The following is an 18,037-nucleotide window of genomic DNA, read 5'->3' as shown; positions in this document are numbered from 1 at the left end:
CGGAGTAAGGAGGGTCTGTGAGAGAGTAAGGAGGGCTTGGGAGAGAGTGAGGAAGGCCTGGGAGAGAATGAGGAGGCCCTGGGAAAGAGTGAGGAGGGCCTGGGAGAGAATGAGGAGGGCCTGGGAGAGAATGAGGAGGGCCCGGGAGAGAGTGAGGAGGACCTGGGAGAAAGTGAGGAGGGCCCGGGAGAGAATGAGGAGGGCCCGGGAGAGAGTGAGGAGGGCCCGGGAGAGAATGAAGATAGCCCGGGAGGAAGTGAGGAGGGCCTGAGAGGGAATGAGGAGGGCTTGAGAGGGAGTGAGAAGGGCCTGGGAGGAAGTGAGGAGGGCTTGGGAAGCAGTGAGGAGGGTCTGTGAGAGAGTAAGGAGGGCTTGGGAGAGAGTGAGGAGGGCCTGGGAGAGAGTGAGACGGGCCTGGGAGAGGGTGTCCTGGGAGAGAGTGAGGAAGGCCTGGGAGAGAGTGAGGAGGCCCTGCGAGGGAGTGAGGATGATTTGGGAGGGAGTGAGGAGGGCCTGGGAGGGAGTGAGGATGATTTGGGAGGGATTGAGGAGGGCCTGGGAGAGAGTGAGGAGGGCCTGGGAGAGAGTGGCCTGGAAGAGAGTGAGGAGGGCCTGGGAGAGAGTGGCCTGGGAGAGAATGAGGAGGGCCTGGGAGAGAGTGAGGAGGGCCCGGGAGAGAGTGAGGAGGGCCCGGGAGAGAATGAGGAGGGCCCGGGAGGAAGTGAAGAGGGCCCGGGAGGGAGTGAGGAGGGCCTGAGAGGGAATGAGGAGGTCATGAGAGGGAGTGAGAAGGGCCTGGGAGGCAGTGAGGAGGGCTTGGGAGGCAGTGAGGAGGGTCTGTGAGAGAGTAAGGAGGGCTTGGGCGAGAGTGAGGAGGGCCTGGGAGAGAATGAGGAGGGCTTGGGAGAGGGTGGCCTGGGAGAGAGGGAGGAGGGCCTGGGAGAGAGTGAGGAGGGCCTGGGAGAGAGTGAGGAGGGCCTGGTAGGGAGTAAGGAGGCCCTGCGAGGGAGTGAGGATGATTTGGGAGGGAGTGAGGAGGGCCTGGGAAGGAGTGAGGATGATTTGGGAGGGATTGAGGAGGGCCTGGGAGAGAGTGAGGAGGGCCTGGGAGAGAGTGGCTTGGAAGAGAGTGAGGAAGGCCTGGGAGAGAATGAGGATGGCCTGGGAGAGAATATGGAGGGCCCGGGAGGAAGTGAAGAGGGCCCGGGAGGGAGTGAGGAGGACCTGAGAGGGAATGAGGAGGGCTTGAGAGGGAGTGAGAAGGGCCTGGGAGGCAGTGAGGAGGGCTTGGGAGGCAGTGAGGAGGGCTTGGGATGGAGTGAGGAGGATCTGGGAGAGAGTAAGGAGGGCTTGGGGGAGAGTGAGGAGGGCCTGGGAGAGAGTGAGGAGGGCCTGGGAGAGAGTGGCCTGGGAGAGAGTAGCCTGGGAGAGAGTGAGGAGAGCCTGGGAGGGAGTGAGGATGGCTTGGGAGGGAGTGAGGAAGCCCTTAGAGGGGGTGAGGGTGGGACAAAGATCAAGAGGGAGGCAGAGAATTAGATGGCGAGATAAGGTGAAGGATGATATGGAGAGAAGAGGTTTGGTGGAAGAGAATGTCTTTGATAGAAGGCATTGGAGAGGACGCATCAGGCAACCTACCCCTCAATGTAGGGATAACGCTGGGAAAGAAGAATGAGGGAATCATTAGAATATAAGTATGATCAAAGGAATGAAAATTTGTGATAGCTAATAAAGAATGAAACTACTGTCTTTGTAATAAAGAAAATAGTTTAAGAAGTAAAAGACAAGAATATAATGTTATAATAATGAATGGCTAAAATAAACCAGAGAAAAAAAACAATAATGCAAAAAAGTCTTTGCAATAAGAAAGGAACGAAACTAATTGAAAAAGAAGGCAAGGTAGAATGATTAATTATCATACAAACGTATAGCAAACATGCAAATAAAACAAGACAGTAAGAAATAACGAAAAACTGGATAGAATGTGGAAACGAAATGGCTAAATTAGATGATAACCAGAGCGTATGAACATAGCAATTAAAGAAATACTAAGAAATAAAAAATCAAATGATTGGAAAAACCAATAATTACCACAAGTAAATTTAATGCCTGTTTCATGATAGAAGCAAGGACAGCAACAGGACTGCAAGTCCCAAAACCTGAGATTCACAACGAACTGAGGAATACTGAACCGAGTTTAAGAATTTTACTGAACTGAATTAGAGTCAGAAGAAAACCCAATGCCTTTCAATAGTCTATATATGGATTATCTCTTTTAATGTTGGTAATGTTTTAAAACACTATTTTAATTTTTCATTACTTCTTATATCATTTATTTATTTCCCTGTTTCCTTTCCTCACTGGGCAATTTTTTCCTTGTTGGAGCCCTTGGGCTAATAGCATCTTCCTTTTCCAACAAGGGTTGTAGCTTGGATAATAATAATAATAATAATAATAATAATAATTGGAAGAGACCAAAAACCAAAAATATTGGAAATAAAAAAAAATATATGGAAAAAGCTCTAGGTATAATATCAAATAATAATAACGATAATAAAAGAGGAAATTAAAAAAAATCATGAAAACATTTATGAATGTAAAGTAGGATTCACAAGAGGAGACAAAATAAAACATTTATTTCACAATATTATGTACCAACCGTGTGTCACACGATCGTATATAAATTATTTTGTATATATCATGCTTGTATCTGCGCTCTTCCCTCGCACTAAAAAGAACCTGAATATACATGTCTGCGTATTGCCTCTGTAACATTGTCTGTCTTGTGAACATGAAAATTCCTGTTCCCTTGAAGTTTTGTATATAAAGGAGAGTGTTCTTTAATAAAGTAACTCAGTTGATTGCTTCCTGCCTTTGAGTCACAACCTTGCTCTCGGCCCGTCACATTGGTGACCCCGGAAGTCGACTCGCTCCCACCGCCTTCCGCCCCCACCCCCCTTGCCCCTCCATCGTTGGTACTATGGCGGACTCTACGGAAGTTGGCGCTGCGGCTGGCCCGTTCCAACTTTCATCGTTTGCCAGCGGAGAGGCGTTTTCTTGGTTTCAGCGCGCAGAAGTCCAGTTTCGCATCAAGGGCGTGACTCGCTCAGCCACCAAAGCAGATTATGTTCTCGTGGCGATACCCGAGGACACCTTCCCAGAAATATCCGACTGCCTTTGTGAACAAGGAGACATCCCAATAGAGTATGACGCCCTCAAAACATACCTTCTGCAGCAGTACTTGCCGTCGCCAGCCGCTCGTATAGCAAAGCTTTTTCAGCTCTCCCAACAACCGTTGGGGGACCAAAGGGCTTCGCTTGCCCACCGGGAAATGACCAGTATCGCTCGCCTTCAATCTGCCGCAGACGGCTCTCCTCGTGAGGTGAACCTACTTCGTGCCCTTTGGATACGCCGTTTACCCGGATCTACACGCGCTGCCATACCCGATGTCGATAGTTTACCCATAAAGGACTTGATGACCAAAGCCGACACCCTTATGGACAGCCACTTCCAGACTTCCATCAACGCCTCCACCCTTGATGAAGAGGATGCCTATTCAACGTCAACTGAAGCTGACATGAATGCCGTAGGACATACAAACCTACCACGTGACGTGCCCAAGCGGCGACAAAGCCACCCACCACCCATCAATCGCTCGCGCCCCAATAAACGACTTCTACAGCCACTTACTACCTCCCATTCGCTGCAGTTTTGCTACTACTACTTCAGATTAGGGGCAACCGCGAAGAAATGTGCCAAGGATTGTCAGTGGCCAAAACACGTGTAAGTAGGCCATTGCTCGTGGCGGTGGCCTCTTGTGTTTGTAATCTTTTTTTTTTACATGATGCAGGAACGGGCGTGCAATTTTTGGTAGACACGGGTACTTGTCGTTCTCTTTTGCCAAGGAAACTCTTCAAGACACGACGTAGTCTGTGTACATCTGCCGACGTCCGCTTGGTAGCTGCCAACGGATCTGAGATACCCACCTACGGTTACGAGAACCTCACATTATCGTTCGGAAACGGTAAATTCAATTGGAAGTTTCTCGTTGCTGACGTCACAAAACCAATCCTCGGTGCGGATTTCCTCTCTCATTTCCACCTTCTGGTCAATGTCGCCCACCGATGATTGGTCAGCGCAGACTTGTACTTGTCGACACCTTTTCAACCCGCCCCCTCTAACCTCGCTCTCCACATCAGCGCACCCAGGGATGCCTACACCCACCTCCTCACGTCGTACCTGGAAGTTTTCCGTCCAGAACTTCACCAAACGCCCACGGTTCCTGCCAAGCACGGTATTTATCACCATATCAAGAAGACGGGACTCCCAGTCTTCGCAAAATTCAGACGTCTGGCACCAGAAGTATTGGCAGCCGCCAAACATCGCTCTGAAGAAAGACGGCTCCCTCCATCCGTGCGGGGATTACAGGCGCCTGAACATGCAAACAGAACCGGATCACTACCCCCCTCCCAAACATTGCCAACGTGACCTCCTACCTGCACAAAGTGAAGGTTTTCTCTATGCTTTGTTTATGTTAACTACTTGTTTAGTTGTTTGTGTACATACTGTTATCTGAATGATTATGTTAACTACTTGTTTAGTTGTTTGTGTACATACTGTTATCTGAAAACAACTTAACTACTTTACAGTAAATATCCAATCCATTGTAACATTACTCATATGATATTTATCTCTTGGTTACTATAACTATAAAACTGTAAATAAGTTGGTCAGTGTATATAAAGATTCTGAAGGATTAGGAATAAAGCACAGCACGTAGTTTCTGGAGTTTTATATTTCTACCAAAGGAAATCAACACGCTTGACCTCCTAAAGGGGTATTATCAGGTGCCTATGAACCCAGAAGACATCCCCAAGACCGCCATCACCACTCCGTTTGGTACATATACCTTCAATTACTCCTGTTTTGGCCTTCGTAATGCTGGGGCCACGTTTCAACGTCTCATGGATGGCATCTTAGGGGACCTCCCTTTCTGTGTATGTTATGTGGACGACATACTTGTGTTCTCCTCCTCAAAAGAGAAACACCTCCGTCACCTGCGCATCATGCTCGACCGCCTGCAACAAAACGGCCTTGTAGTCCGGTACGACAAGTGTACCATTGGCGCCAACGAAGTGTCATTCTTAGGGCACCGCATCACTCCAGAAGGAGTCCATCCCCTCCCTGAGAAGGTAGAAGCCGTACAGAACTTCCCCGCGCCCTCGACCATCAAAGCTCTGTAGGAATTCTTGGGCATGATCAACTATTATCACCGTTTTCTGCTAGCCATTGTCGCCACTCTTGCTCTCCTCTACGCCTCCCTCAAGGGCAAGCCAAAGGACCTGAAGTGGGGTCCCCTTCGAGAAGCAGTCTTCTGCAATACAAAGAAGGCCCTATCAACTGCTGCGGCTCTCAGTCTTCCTATCCCACACGCCCCTCTCCTTCTCTCTACCGATGCCAGCGACATCGCTATTGGTGCAGTACTCGAGCAGGTGGTCAACGGCTCGCCTCGCCCATTGGCCTTCTTCAGCAGAAAACTGTCCAAGGCAGAATCAGGTTATTCTACCTTCGATCGAGAATTGCTGGAGGTGCACTTGGCTGTCCGTCACTTTTGCCATTTCTTAGACGGTACGCCCTTCGTCATTCGCACAGATCACATGCCTCTGGTGCACGCCTTCACTCGACAGTCTGACGCCTGGTCCGCCCGTCAACGCCGACATCTCTGTGCCGTGGCTGAATACAATTGCACCCTCCAATACGTCCCTGGGAAAATGAATCCCGTTGCCGATGCCCTGTCAAGAAACACGTTGGCTGCCGTTCAACTGGGATTGGATTACAACGCCCTGGCTGAAGCCCAACGACAGGATCCAGAGTATCAAGCATGTAGGACATCCTGTACGTCCCTCCGTTCGGAAGACTTCCCCTTCAACGACTCCAACACCACGCTCCTCTGTGACGTCAGTACTGGCAGACCGCGACCTTGGATTCCTGCTCCTATGCGCCGACAGGTGTTTGATTTCATTCACGTCCTTTCACATCTCTCGTGCCGTTCCACTGCACAGCTGCTGAAGGCAAAGTTCATTTGGCACGGCATCTCTAAGGATGCTAAGGATTGGGTCCGCGCCTGTACTTCTTGCCAAACTTCCAAAGTACATCGACACACGGATTCAGGAGTGGGCACCTTTCCTCAACCTCAGCATCGTTTCGCACACATTCACGTCGACTTTGTAGGCCCCCTACCCACATCACAAGGACATTGTTACCTGTTTACCGTCATTGACCGCTTCACTCGTTGGCCTGAAGCCATTCCCATGGAAACTGCAACGTCCGCCTCATGTACATCTGCCTTACTCTCTGGATGGATTGCAAGATTTGGTATCCCTTAGCATATTACTTCTGACAGGGGAACCACTTTCACCTCTCAATTGTGGACATCATTAGCGAATATCCTGGGCATCAACCTTCATCAGACAACGGCCTACAACCCCGCTGCCAATGGAATGGTTGAACGTTTTCATCCCACCCTCAAAGCAGCTTTGATGTCCCGCTGCAAGGATTGCAACTGGTTTACTCAGCTTCCCTGGGTCCTCCTGGGACTAAGGACCACTCCTAAAGACTCCCTCGACGTCTCGGCAGCTGAAATGGTGTATGGCGACCCGTTGGTCGTCCCTGCCGAATTTTTTTCCTTCTACAACCTCCTCCGACGATCTCCAGCGCATACGTCACATCGTGGGAAAATTTACTCCATGCCGCCAGACTTACAAGCCCCCAGCGAAGCATCACATACCAACAGACTTGCACTCGGCAACACACGTCTTCCTGCGCAACGACACTAGCAAGCCACCGCTAACGCCCCCTTACCAGGCCCTTTCCTTGTGATCCGATGCATTCCGACAGCATTCCTACTAAACCTTCGTGGAAAAGAAGACTGGGTCTCCATTGATCGTCTAAAACCTGCTTATCTTCTGCCAGATGACCCGCCTACAGTTCGCCTCTCCAGATCAGGGCGCCCTATTTAACATGTACAGTATGTTATTTTTAAGGGGGGAGCCATGTACCAACCGTGTGTCACACGATCGTACATAAATTATTTTGTATATATTATGCTTGTATCTGCGCTCTTCCCTCGCACTAAAAAGAACCTGAATATACAAGTCTGCGTATCGCCTCTGTAACATTGTCTGTCTTGTGAACATGAAAATTCCTGTTGCCTTGAGGTTTTGTATATAAAGGAGTGTCGTTTAATAAAGTAACTCAGTTGATTGCTTCCTGCCTTTGAGTCACAACCCTGCTCTCGGCCCGTCACAATTATGTCAATAAAGAGCTAAATTAATGAAGATATAATACAATAGTAACTGCTACAGCCTCTAGTAAGGTTTTCGACTTGCTAAACAGGGAGACACTGATTGAAAAAAAAGACTATATATATATATATATATATATATATATATATATATATATATATATATATATATATATATATATATGTATATATATATATATATACATATATATATATATATATATATATATATATATATATATATATTCCCTGAAAATTATGAATGTTATCTCGCATAAAGCAGTGCGTAAAAATAAATATTGATTTAGGGGAGGGTCTGCGAGAAATGGAATTTGCCAGTGGAATAAGACAAGAATCAGAGGATGAACATCACTGTGTAAGCTGGTCCCATGAATTGCAATGAAAAGGGTAGAAGAGAAAGGGAGAATTTTAAAAAAGAATTAGCATTGACAGAGCCATTGTGTTTTTGGTAGAGAGGGAACTATAGAATATGCGAAATATAATATTCAGCTCTTAAAGGAAACTGGGGACAAATTGGGCATTAGAAATATACCAAGAAAAGATGAGCATTAAGATATATAAGATTAAAGATACTTGGTCGTATAGAAGGCAATAGAGTAGTACAAAGTATATTTTATTTTGGCATTGAACTGGATTGTAAGAGGAGTATATTCCAAAGGCAAGAAAATGGAAATTATTTTAATTGTCTCAATAACAGCAAACCTGACATGGGCCATTATAAAGAAAATAGTAATAAAGATTCATAAGGAAAACATTTTTGAAGGGCACTAAAACACCATCCAATTAATATACAATAATTACAATAAATTTAAGAGACACTAAAGAGAAAATATACAAGGATAGAAAGTGGGGCTTAATGGAAAATACCAAAAGCAATTGAAAATACAGGTATTTCATCAATTATGAAAACAGGGTATAGATGGGAAGTTGGAGTGCAAAAATATTAAAAAAATATAACATTTATTATACAAGGAAAAGTATTTCAGAGCTTAACATGAATATATGACAGATCAAATAAATGACAAAGATGAAAATAGAAGCCAATAGGAAGAAGACAATAGGAAGAAGACCTTGAAAATAAAGGGAGCTTAGAAATATACAGGAAATTGAAGGAAAACTTTGAAGAATCAAAACTCTTGACCTCAGTTATATATTTTCAGAAAAAAAAAACAATACATGGAAATTGAACATTATATGAAAACACACAATATGACCTATAAACTGGAATTTATACCTCTTTTGTTTCTTTATCAGAAATATATAAAGGAGAGAAGTAAATTAACATGGCAACAATCTTCATCTGAATAAGATATTTATAAAATAGTTGGCAAAGTATTGTTCAGTGCAGACAAATTTGGATAGAAAAATCTATATCATGAGAAAGACAAAATAAAATGAAAGAAATAAACAAACATGAACACTTGAGGAGCCTTTGCATGGACTAAGCATTAAACCAAATGTCTATAAGATTTATTATATTTGAACTCACCAACTAAAGAGATGAAGAAGACGCAGGGATGAGACGACCCTCCAACATCATTGGTGGCGGAGCACTTGACCCATTGGTTCATCCCATTTCCAGACACGGTAGCAACCATCACCCAGCCCTCTGAGGATAGACCTTTGTCCTGGTGTCGTAGGGCCGATTCCTGTACGGAAGAGAAGTATCATTACTATCCAGAGACGCCATGTGTATCTAGGCTATATACATTTTCTGTGTTGTGGTACCCCATTGGAAACGTCCCTGCCTGGCGTTCTACTGGACTGGGATTCGAAGCATATATGGTCAGTCTCTAGGAAAGTGTCACTGTCCCTTGCCTTTGCCATTCATGAGACCCCTTTTAACCTTTAAAGTATATATACAGTATCTGTGTATAACGAAGATACTGCGGGGGCAAGAGAAACTGTTTAGAGAAGCCGTCATCTACTCTAAGGCACAATGAAGGTACACCATAGTCCTTACTTGATGCCAGTGCCTAAGGTATCCAGGATCAGGGTGGGCATTCCCAATCATTTCTTATATTACCATTTTGGCCCGAATATAAAGACAAAGAAATTAACAGAAATAATGAAGTGCCCAAGTAAAAAGACCAAAACGTCAGAGTTTGAAGTGATGAGGTGAAAGAAAAAAAAAACAAATAAAGAAGATGGTTAAAAAAAAAAAGTTTACAGAAAGTATTACTAAAGTGATAATGAAAATGAAAAGAAACCAATCAATGATTGCCTAAGTGACAATGTTGTTGTTGAAGGGGGGAAAGAAAGCAAACAAAATAATGAATTGAAGAAACAATAGCAAAAGACTGAATTACAAAAGGGGCCAAAAAAGACTGAAAATGGATGAAATGGGCAAAGGGGAAAAGCATATCGACATTACTGAAGTGACAAAAATAGAATAGGGGAGAGCACTACCAAATCAACAATAGCAGTAGAATTATCCTTATCTTTATGTAAAGGAGGCAACAGCAAAACTATGAGGAAACTCAAACTACATGAAATGTATATCCTCCTATTTATTGGGTCTAAATAAAAAACCTACGGGTACTGACCATCAGGTTGAACTGTTACAAAATACTGAAAAAATACAGTACCAATATATAAGTTACCAGTGGTTAACTTAAGATAAATGTGTGGGGACGAAAAACATTCACCTTGAGAGTTTTGATGCTCGGCACCTAACCTTTCCTGTGTTTACAAAGACGTTCTTGGGAAGAGCAACAAGGAACCAGCAACTGTCAGTTTCAAAATAGCGACAGAGAACCAGGTTACAAGTAACAGAAAACTGTTATATAATTGTAACTGTAACAAGGTAATATCATAATGGCATTTTGAAAATTGTGGACTGTGAGGGAACTGGGTGGAATAAATATCTAGAATCTTATTTCAAGTAGTAATGTTAATTGTCGAACAATAATGTGAATTAACCCAATAGTAAAAATTAAAGCTTTGTGTGATTTCCATAGAGCTGTGTATAGATATTCCTTTCTGAATGGGGATACCTTAACGTGGTGAAAAGGTTTGCGTATCGCTATAATCAGCAAAGCTGTACTAGTCATCAGAGTTACCATTGCTAGGTTGGTTTGTTATGAGCGATCAGATAAAAGTCTCCCACCATCACCAATCCACACTGGCCAGCGGTAGGGGAGGGGGGATGAAAACTGGCCTAACCCCAAACGTGAATAAAAGATATGTTTGAGGGATTTGTCCAACAGTGGACTCGACACGGTTGCATTTGTTGCTATGTATAAAAGTAAATGGGAGGTAAATAAGACACAATTAAAAGAAAAGTCACATGATATTACAGGATTTTCAGTAGTCATATTCATTCTTAACTCTATAGAGTTCTCTAACAGCTTATGTTTTCTCAGTGCCTCAAATTATCCCATCCTTTATTTGTATATTCCAAATTGAGCTAAAAGATAAGAGAACCATTATTTATACGAATGAAAGCTATTAATTTATAAAAAGGATTTTCTGAATTATTTCCCTTTACAAGAAATTCTGAAATAAATTCCTATAAAGATTTTATAATTTCCCATTCATCCTTAGAGTAATTTCTTGCCTCTGAAAACCGAATTTGCTCTCAACTGTTTAAGATCATTACCAAAACATATGACATAAGATTTCCAATATTACAAGTTTCACATCACTAGCACCTGTGGAAGTCTGATCTATCTTCGACTGATCAGCTTCTGAATTCTTTCCTATACAATCTCTTCCCCTGACCTATGACCTTCCAGTGTTCGAAATATTGAGTGTATAATATTATCGCTTCCTTCTCAAGAGGGTTCTTTCGTAAAAGCAAGAAAGAGAAAATATGATGTCAGTATAAGGTAAATCACCTTATGTCCGAAACCCCTTATTATCTCCCTTAGCAGAGTAAGATGCTTTAGGCACGAAGACCCCTTCTCTGGAAATATAAATATGGGTGAACAGAGAAGGGCTTGAATAATACGAAATAATATGTTGGGGTTTGTCTATGTTAGAGCATACGAGGGTAAACCTGGTATACTATGTATGTGCGGTATATACAGTATACATAAGCATGCATACACACAAATATATATATATATATATATATATATATATATATATATATATATATATATATATATATATATATATATATATATATATATATATATATATATATATATATATATATGCGTAAAAATCACAGGAAAACGTGATGCTCAGATGCAGAAGAACCACAGGGAAAATGAAAATACGAAATATACGCTTAAGTCCTGACTAGTTTCGTGATACTTCTTCAGAGGACTGATTTATTGAGAGAGGTTTCTTTACATTTTATAGGGATAGCAAACGTACGAACATACATATAGAGATTTAGAGAACAATGACATATATATGTATATATATATATATATATATATATATATATATATATATATATATATATCAATACATACATATATATAAACACATACACACACGCACACACACACACACACATATATATATATATATATATATATATATATATATATATATATATATATCAATACATACATCTATATAAACTCACACACACACACACATATATATATATATATATATATATATATATATATATATATATATATATATATATGTATATGTATATATATATATATATATATATATATATATATATATATAGGTATATGTATATGTATGAATATATATATATATATATATATATATATATATATATATATATATATATATATATTTATATACACACACACACACTGGAATTCATTTATGGTAATATCTTCTGGCTGGGTAGAGATTCGAATTCTTGCCAGTCAGCCGAAACCATGCCTGCGAGGACTCTACCAGCTGAGCTGTCAAGAGGGATATAAATTTATTACAAGTCGCGTGTTGGAAACTCAGAATTCAGCTCTCATGGTGGAGATGGGTTCATTTCAAATGAAAGAACAGAGTCCTGAATTCGACAGGAATATGTACCATATGCAATTGTAATTACGCCAAGATTTTAAAAAGAATCACACCTTTCACTTTTAGGATACATTACTCTTTCCCATTAACTCTCAAAACCTACATTGGGTTACATTTATTCTCAAATTTCTCATCATTTTCTAATTCTCTTAAGGACTTTTGCAATTTCTCTCTTCAAATGTTCAAATCAGAACAATTTTATCTGGAAAACCTCATCATTTCTTATCCCATTTACAAGGAACTTTCTTATCCATAGAAAATCGTGCCTACATCCACTGTCCTTTATCAGATCTTTAACATTACACACTATCCATACAGATTGAAAATACCAATTTAGAAGTAACTATACTCATATTTTGTAATCTTTATAAACATGCACATGCATTTGTCTATGCGAAGAAACGAATTTTTTACACTGAAAAACTACGAATAAAAAACGCGAGACTCCATTAAAAGCGATCCGAACCTATTAGATAAATGAAAAAAGTTTTTTTGAGGGGGCAAGTTTCGCTTATTAAAAGTAATCACGAGTTTATGAGGGGAGTTTCTGAGATATTTTTTTTTCTCTGTTAAACTTGCAAGCAACTTTTTATCTAGGAAGGTAAAAGTTTTAAAATATACGTGGAAAAATGTTCAGCTAAAGATGCTATTGCCAGCAAAAGGCATCTCTTTTTAAATCTGCTCTTACGAACGTGGTCATACTGGGGAGATTAATATTATGACTTTTACATTCCCAGTATTACCTGACCTTACCCTGAAATTTGGTGTGACCTTACAATATGACCTTTCTCACCGTTATCCCTAAATTAAGGGATTGGTTGCCTGATGTGCCTTTCCGATGCCTTTTAACAAAGTCATCCTCCTCTTCCATCATACCTCTTCTCTCCATATCATCCTTCACCTTATCTAGCCATCTAATTCTCTGCCTCACTCTCGATCTTCTCCCATTAATAGGTGCCTTCCAAGCTCTGCTCATTCCCTCCCCACCATCCATTCTCAACACATGCCCACACCATCTCAGTCATGACACATATAACCTCTGTAATCTTTACTACACCTGCCATTCTTCTTATTTCATCCTTTTACCTTATTTCAAGCAGTGATATTCTCATAATCCACCTTAGCATTCTCATCTCTTATTTCAAAACTTTTACTTCCTCTTTTTGTCTTATAGAGTTCCCGTTTCCAATCCATACATTACCGCTACTATTATTACTGTGATATAGATCTTGACTTTTAGCTTCATTTGCATTTTCTTATCATCTACCACTCCTGCTATCTCCCTCCACTTCCCCAAGGCTGCTTACATCCTATTCTCAACTTCAGCTCATATCCTTTCTCCTGACTTTTAGTAGATCCCAAGTATCATATGACCATTATATTTAAAATGTAACCTTACATCACGACCTTGAAATTTAGCGTGACCTCCATTTCTGGATTTGAAATGTCGATTATGACCGTACCTAATGACTTTGCTTTCTGATCTCAAAATTTTGTGTTACCTCCCCTTATGACTAACATATCAATAAAGCATTTTTCTTATGAGTATAATTTTAACTTAATCCCTTGAAATTTGGAGGGGACCTTGATAAGACCTTAGCAAACCAGGCATGACCTTGACGTACAAACTTTACATATCGAATGTGACCTTTTCCTTGATGACCGACACGAAAGATTTTACCTTAACCTTTGAACTACACACCGACTAAGTAAAGAAACATGACCTCACCTTATGCGAAGACGTCCAGTCAAAGGTCACGTGGGAAGGTGAGACCTTCATGTAACAGTTCATCTTGACCTTTTCGTTCACGGCTGCCAAAATCTCCCTCTCGCCTCTCCAAGCACAGACCGGGGCATCTGGAAACGCAATCATCAGATGAAAAGCTCATAGTTTGTATAAGTTATTTTTGTGATGGAATAAATAAATGGAGAAAAAGTAGAAAGAGCAATCAGATTCACAGAACTTCATCAATGAAGAATGTCAACCATTTGCTCAAGTCTCCGGACCAAGCCATCCCTGTTTCATAAGTTGACCGTGAATGAATCTATTGCAGGCTACTGATAGAATAATAACTATAACCAGAATCGTGATCTTGATCCGGATCAACTCCAAAATTTAATGGGATCTTCCGGAACGTAATACTGATCATTAATAAAACCTAGTGAAAATCTGTCAATATTTTTTGATGTAACTATGCTCACAGACAAACAGATAAATAAATGTTAGCCATTTTATAGCCTCCTTGGTGGATATAATAACTGGGGCAAAATAAACACTTGAATCATCTGTGTAAAGAGAACTTATAAAATTTAGGCTGGACAAAAAGGTGAAATAAAAAGATTTCTTCATTGTGATCACAGTAGTCATAACAAAGATGAAAAAAAACATAATGATATGGGAAGTTTGAGAACATTATCATTGCGTATGTATTATAAACTTTTTTTTTAAAGGCATTAACTGATGATTAAAACGAAACTAGGAATGGTAGCGTGGACATTAATTTTTTTTTTATGATTTTCACTTATCCATGGATTTCCCTAAAATGCTAACATGCAGAGATAGATAACGTTTTTAGATTTCTTTAAAAGAATTCATTCACCATTATCAAACAACCATTTTGAAGAAAACACAAAATTTAATGAAATGTAACCTTAGATTTGTTTATTGAAACTATATATATATATATATATATATATATATATATATATATATATATATATATACATATATATATATATATATATATATATATATATATATATATATATATATATATATATATATATATATATATATTTAGGTGTGTGTGTACGTAGAATACCAAGTTTAGAAAATATTTTGTTCACACAATATTTTTGAGATATAATAAATGAATAGTTAATCTCTCTCTCTCTCTCTCTCTCTCTCTCTCTCTCTCTCTCTCTCTCTCTCTCTCTCTCTCTCTCTCTCTCTCTCTCTAAGGAAAGGAAAGAGAAAGAGAAGAAGAAAGCCAATTAAAAGTTGAGGAAATGGAAGAAGAGAAACGCTCATTATTATTCCTCCCAGGGAAGAGAAAAGTCAACCGGGGTCTCTTCGCAGGTCTTCCCAATCGTGATAATGAATCCTGGGCGATAATGTCTTCGGTATAATGACTCATAATAATGATGATAATGATATTGTCTCGGGGGAAAGAGGACCTTCACTTCCGATTATTCATTTAAATTGGGATTTGGATTTGGGTCTCCCTAACGATAGATAAAGGACGCATTCTCAAGGTAATATCAATTTCGTAAGATAGTGCTAATGCAGGAATTATGGTAAGGGAGTATGAACCACAAGTGTGTTCATGCGCACGCACGCAAACGCACACACACGCGCGCACACACACACACACACACACACACACACACACATATATATATATATATATATATATATATATATATATATATATATATATATATATATATATATATATATATATATATATATATACATACATCCATTAACATTTCAAACTCCAAATAAAATTAAGTAAAGTATTACTATAGAAACTTAGAAATGGGGAAAAATAAGAATACAGTTATGCAAGAAAAAATTGGAGGTGACGAACTAGAAAAAAAAAAAAATATTATTGGCTTCAAAGAAATTAAATTGAACTTAGGGATAGGAGGGATAGATAAACTAGAACATGAAAACATTAAATTGCTCCTATAAAGGAAGTAATTTTAGAATTAACTAATAATTAAGATTAAATGACAATAAGACCCTTTTTTATAACCTTAGAACATATAACTGACATCCGATTGACTTTCTAGATTTATTTGAAATAAATGCGATTTATTTCGTCAAAAAGTACAACCATATGTCAAATATTTCTTTCAAAACAGTAATAAACATCTGTCCCGTGTCAATTATTTGGATTTCTGTTACAAAATACACAATATACCAGTTTTGTTCAGCAATTCTTTAACCAAGGCTTTCTGCCAATAGTTTTATTTTTCGATTTTTCTTTAATCAGATAAGAAGCTTAACTGCCTACTTAACTTACTTTATCTTAATACAAATAATACAATGTAATTACCAATTACTTTCAACTTTTCGCAAGATCAGAAAAGATTATGTTTTTTTGGCGTGAATGGAAAAATAGAATTTCCTAGTAGCGTGGCTTGGAGCTGGGGTAGAGAGGACATTCATATCCAATATGTAATTAAAGCAAACTTGACCGTTTCCCTTTGAAGTAAAATGTAAAAGAGATTGGACAACAAAATGGAAGAAATAAAAACACATTAGTAATGCACAGCTACACAGATGACACTACTTGCCTTCTGTATAAGCTCTTTAGTCCGCTCTTGTGAATATGATTAGAATATATCATTGGCATATTTTCTTTGATTAGCTCAATGTGGTGGCCTATTGGAAACGTCCCTGCCAGGTGATCTGCCAGACTGGGGTTCGAGTCCCGCGCAAGCTAGATAGTTTCCTGTCGTGTCTGCAACCTCACCATCCTTGTGAGCTAAGGATAAGGGTTTAAGGATAAGGGTTTGGAAGAACCAATCGGTCTATTTGCTGAGACATCAGCAGCCATGGCCTGGCCCTCCTTGGTCCTAGCTTGGAAGGAGAGAGGACTTGGGCTCTGGGTCATATACATATATGGTCAGTGTTTAGGGAATTGTCACTCTCTCTTGTCTCTGCCATTCATGAGTGACCTTGAAACCTTTCTGAGATTTATCAAAATTAGAATATCAATTTACTGGCGTTTTCAGGAAATATTAGCTTATGCTTATGAACTATCAAACATTAGTGTAGGTATGTCAACTGGTTCACTTTAAATTCCCTAAATGTATTGATAACATTAAATCCATACCATGCTTGAGCACCTATACCGTAAATCAAACGAATATAACAAAAAAACTCAATCATTGACTGCGTTCTTTCTGATCATGCACAGTATTTTTTTTTTCTTTTTTTTTAGAAAAGAAAAATATAATAAATATATCCAGTAATTGTTATAATTGCAATGTGATAAAAACACAACTAATGCTTTATTCAGAACTAAGTTTTCCGATGTTAAATGAGTCAGTCATTTTCTTTTTCGCAGTTTAATAAATAATTTCATTTTTATCTAAATAAAAGGAAACGTTTCACTAATAAAATGACAGTCAATTAACCATTATTGAGGAATTCTAATGTGGTTGTGGAGGCCTATTTGGTAACGTCCCTGACTGGTGATCACCAGACTGGGGTTCGTGTCCCTCTCAAGCTCTATAGTGTCTTATTGAGTCATCAGCTGCCGTTGCCTGACCCTCCTTGGTCCTAGGTTGGATGGAGAGGGACCTTGGGCGCTGATCATATGTATATAGGGTCAGTCTCTAGCACACTGTCCTACTTGCTAGGGCAATGTCACTGTCCCTTGCCTCTGCCATTCATGGGTGGCCTTTAAACCTTTAAACATGGATAATAATATTGAGGAATAATATTGGGAAAGAATAGAGATCACAACGATTTCTCGAGTTGATAATTTACGATGAGCAAGGAAAAAAAAAATAACCCATGACTTCCCCAGACCAATGGTAACTATTTTATGTGCTACCTATTTTCTCAAAGGGCCTCAGAACTAGCCAGTCATCTCTATTTTGAGCTTTTAAATCAACATTTCTCCATTCGTCCTCCCCTATTTCCCGCTTCATAATCCTTAGCCATGTAGGTCTGGGTCTTCAAACTCTTCTAGTGCCTTGTGGACCCCAGCTGAAAGTTTGGTGAACTAATCTCTCTTG

General features: G+C 39.9%; 2 protein-coding genes across 2 annotated transcripts in view; one reads left to right on the top strand and one right to left on the bottom strand.

Annotated features, from left to right (window-relative positions):
• The first annotated feature begins 1,173 nt into the window (after positions 1 to 1,173).
• Positions 1,174 to 1,536, top strand: LOC137619045 (uncharacterized). The gene has a single exon (XM_068349241.1). It carries the CDS (start codon positions 1,174 to 1,176, stop codon positions 1,534 to 1,536), a length of 363 nt encoding a protein of 120 aa, XP_068205342.1.
• A 102-nt stretch (positions 1,537 to 1,638) lies between these two features.
• The window catches only part of LOC137619044 (B-cell receptor CD22-like), a 59,428-nt gene continuing 43,029 nt past the window's right edge, over positions 1,639 to 18,037 (bottom strand). Inside the window, exons 4-7 of the mRNA XM_068349240.1 lie at positions 14,010 to 14,137; positions 9,999 to 10,100; positions 8,811 to 8,970; positions 1,639 to 1,655 (exon numbers count right to left, since the gene is read on the bottom strand). Of these exons, the coding sequence (XP_068205341.1) occupies positions 1,639 to 1,655; positions 8,811 to 8,970; positions 9,999 to 10,100; positions 14,010 to 14,137 (407 nt within the window). The remainder of the gene's footprint in view (positions 1,656 to 8,810; positions 8,971 to 9,998; positions 10,101 to 14,009; positions 14,138 to 18,037) is intronic.

Source organism: Palaemon carinicauda, chromosome 25 (genome assembly GCF_036898095.1).
Source record: "Palaemon carinicauda isolate YSFRI2023 chromosome 25, ASM3689809v2, whole genome shotgun sequence".
Lineage (NCBI taxonomy): Eukaryota > Metazoa > Arthropoda > Malacostraca > Decapoda > Palaemonidae > Palaemon > Palaemon carinicauda.
Note: the sequence above shows the minus strand (reverse complement) of the source record. Positions and strands in the feature narration are given on the sequence as shown.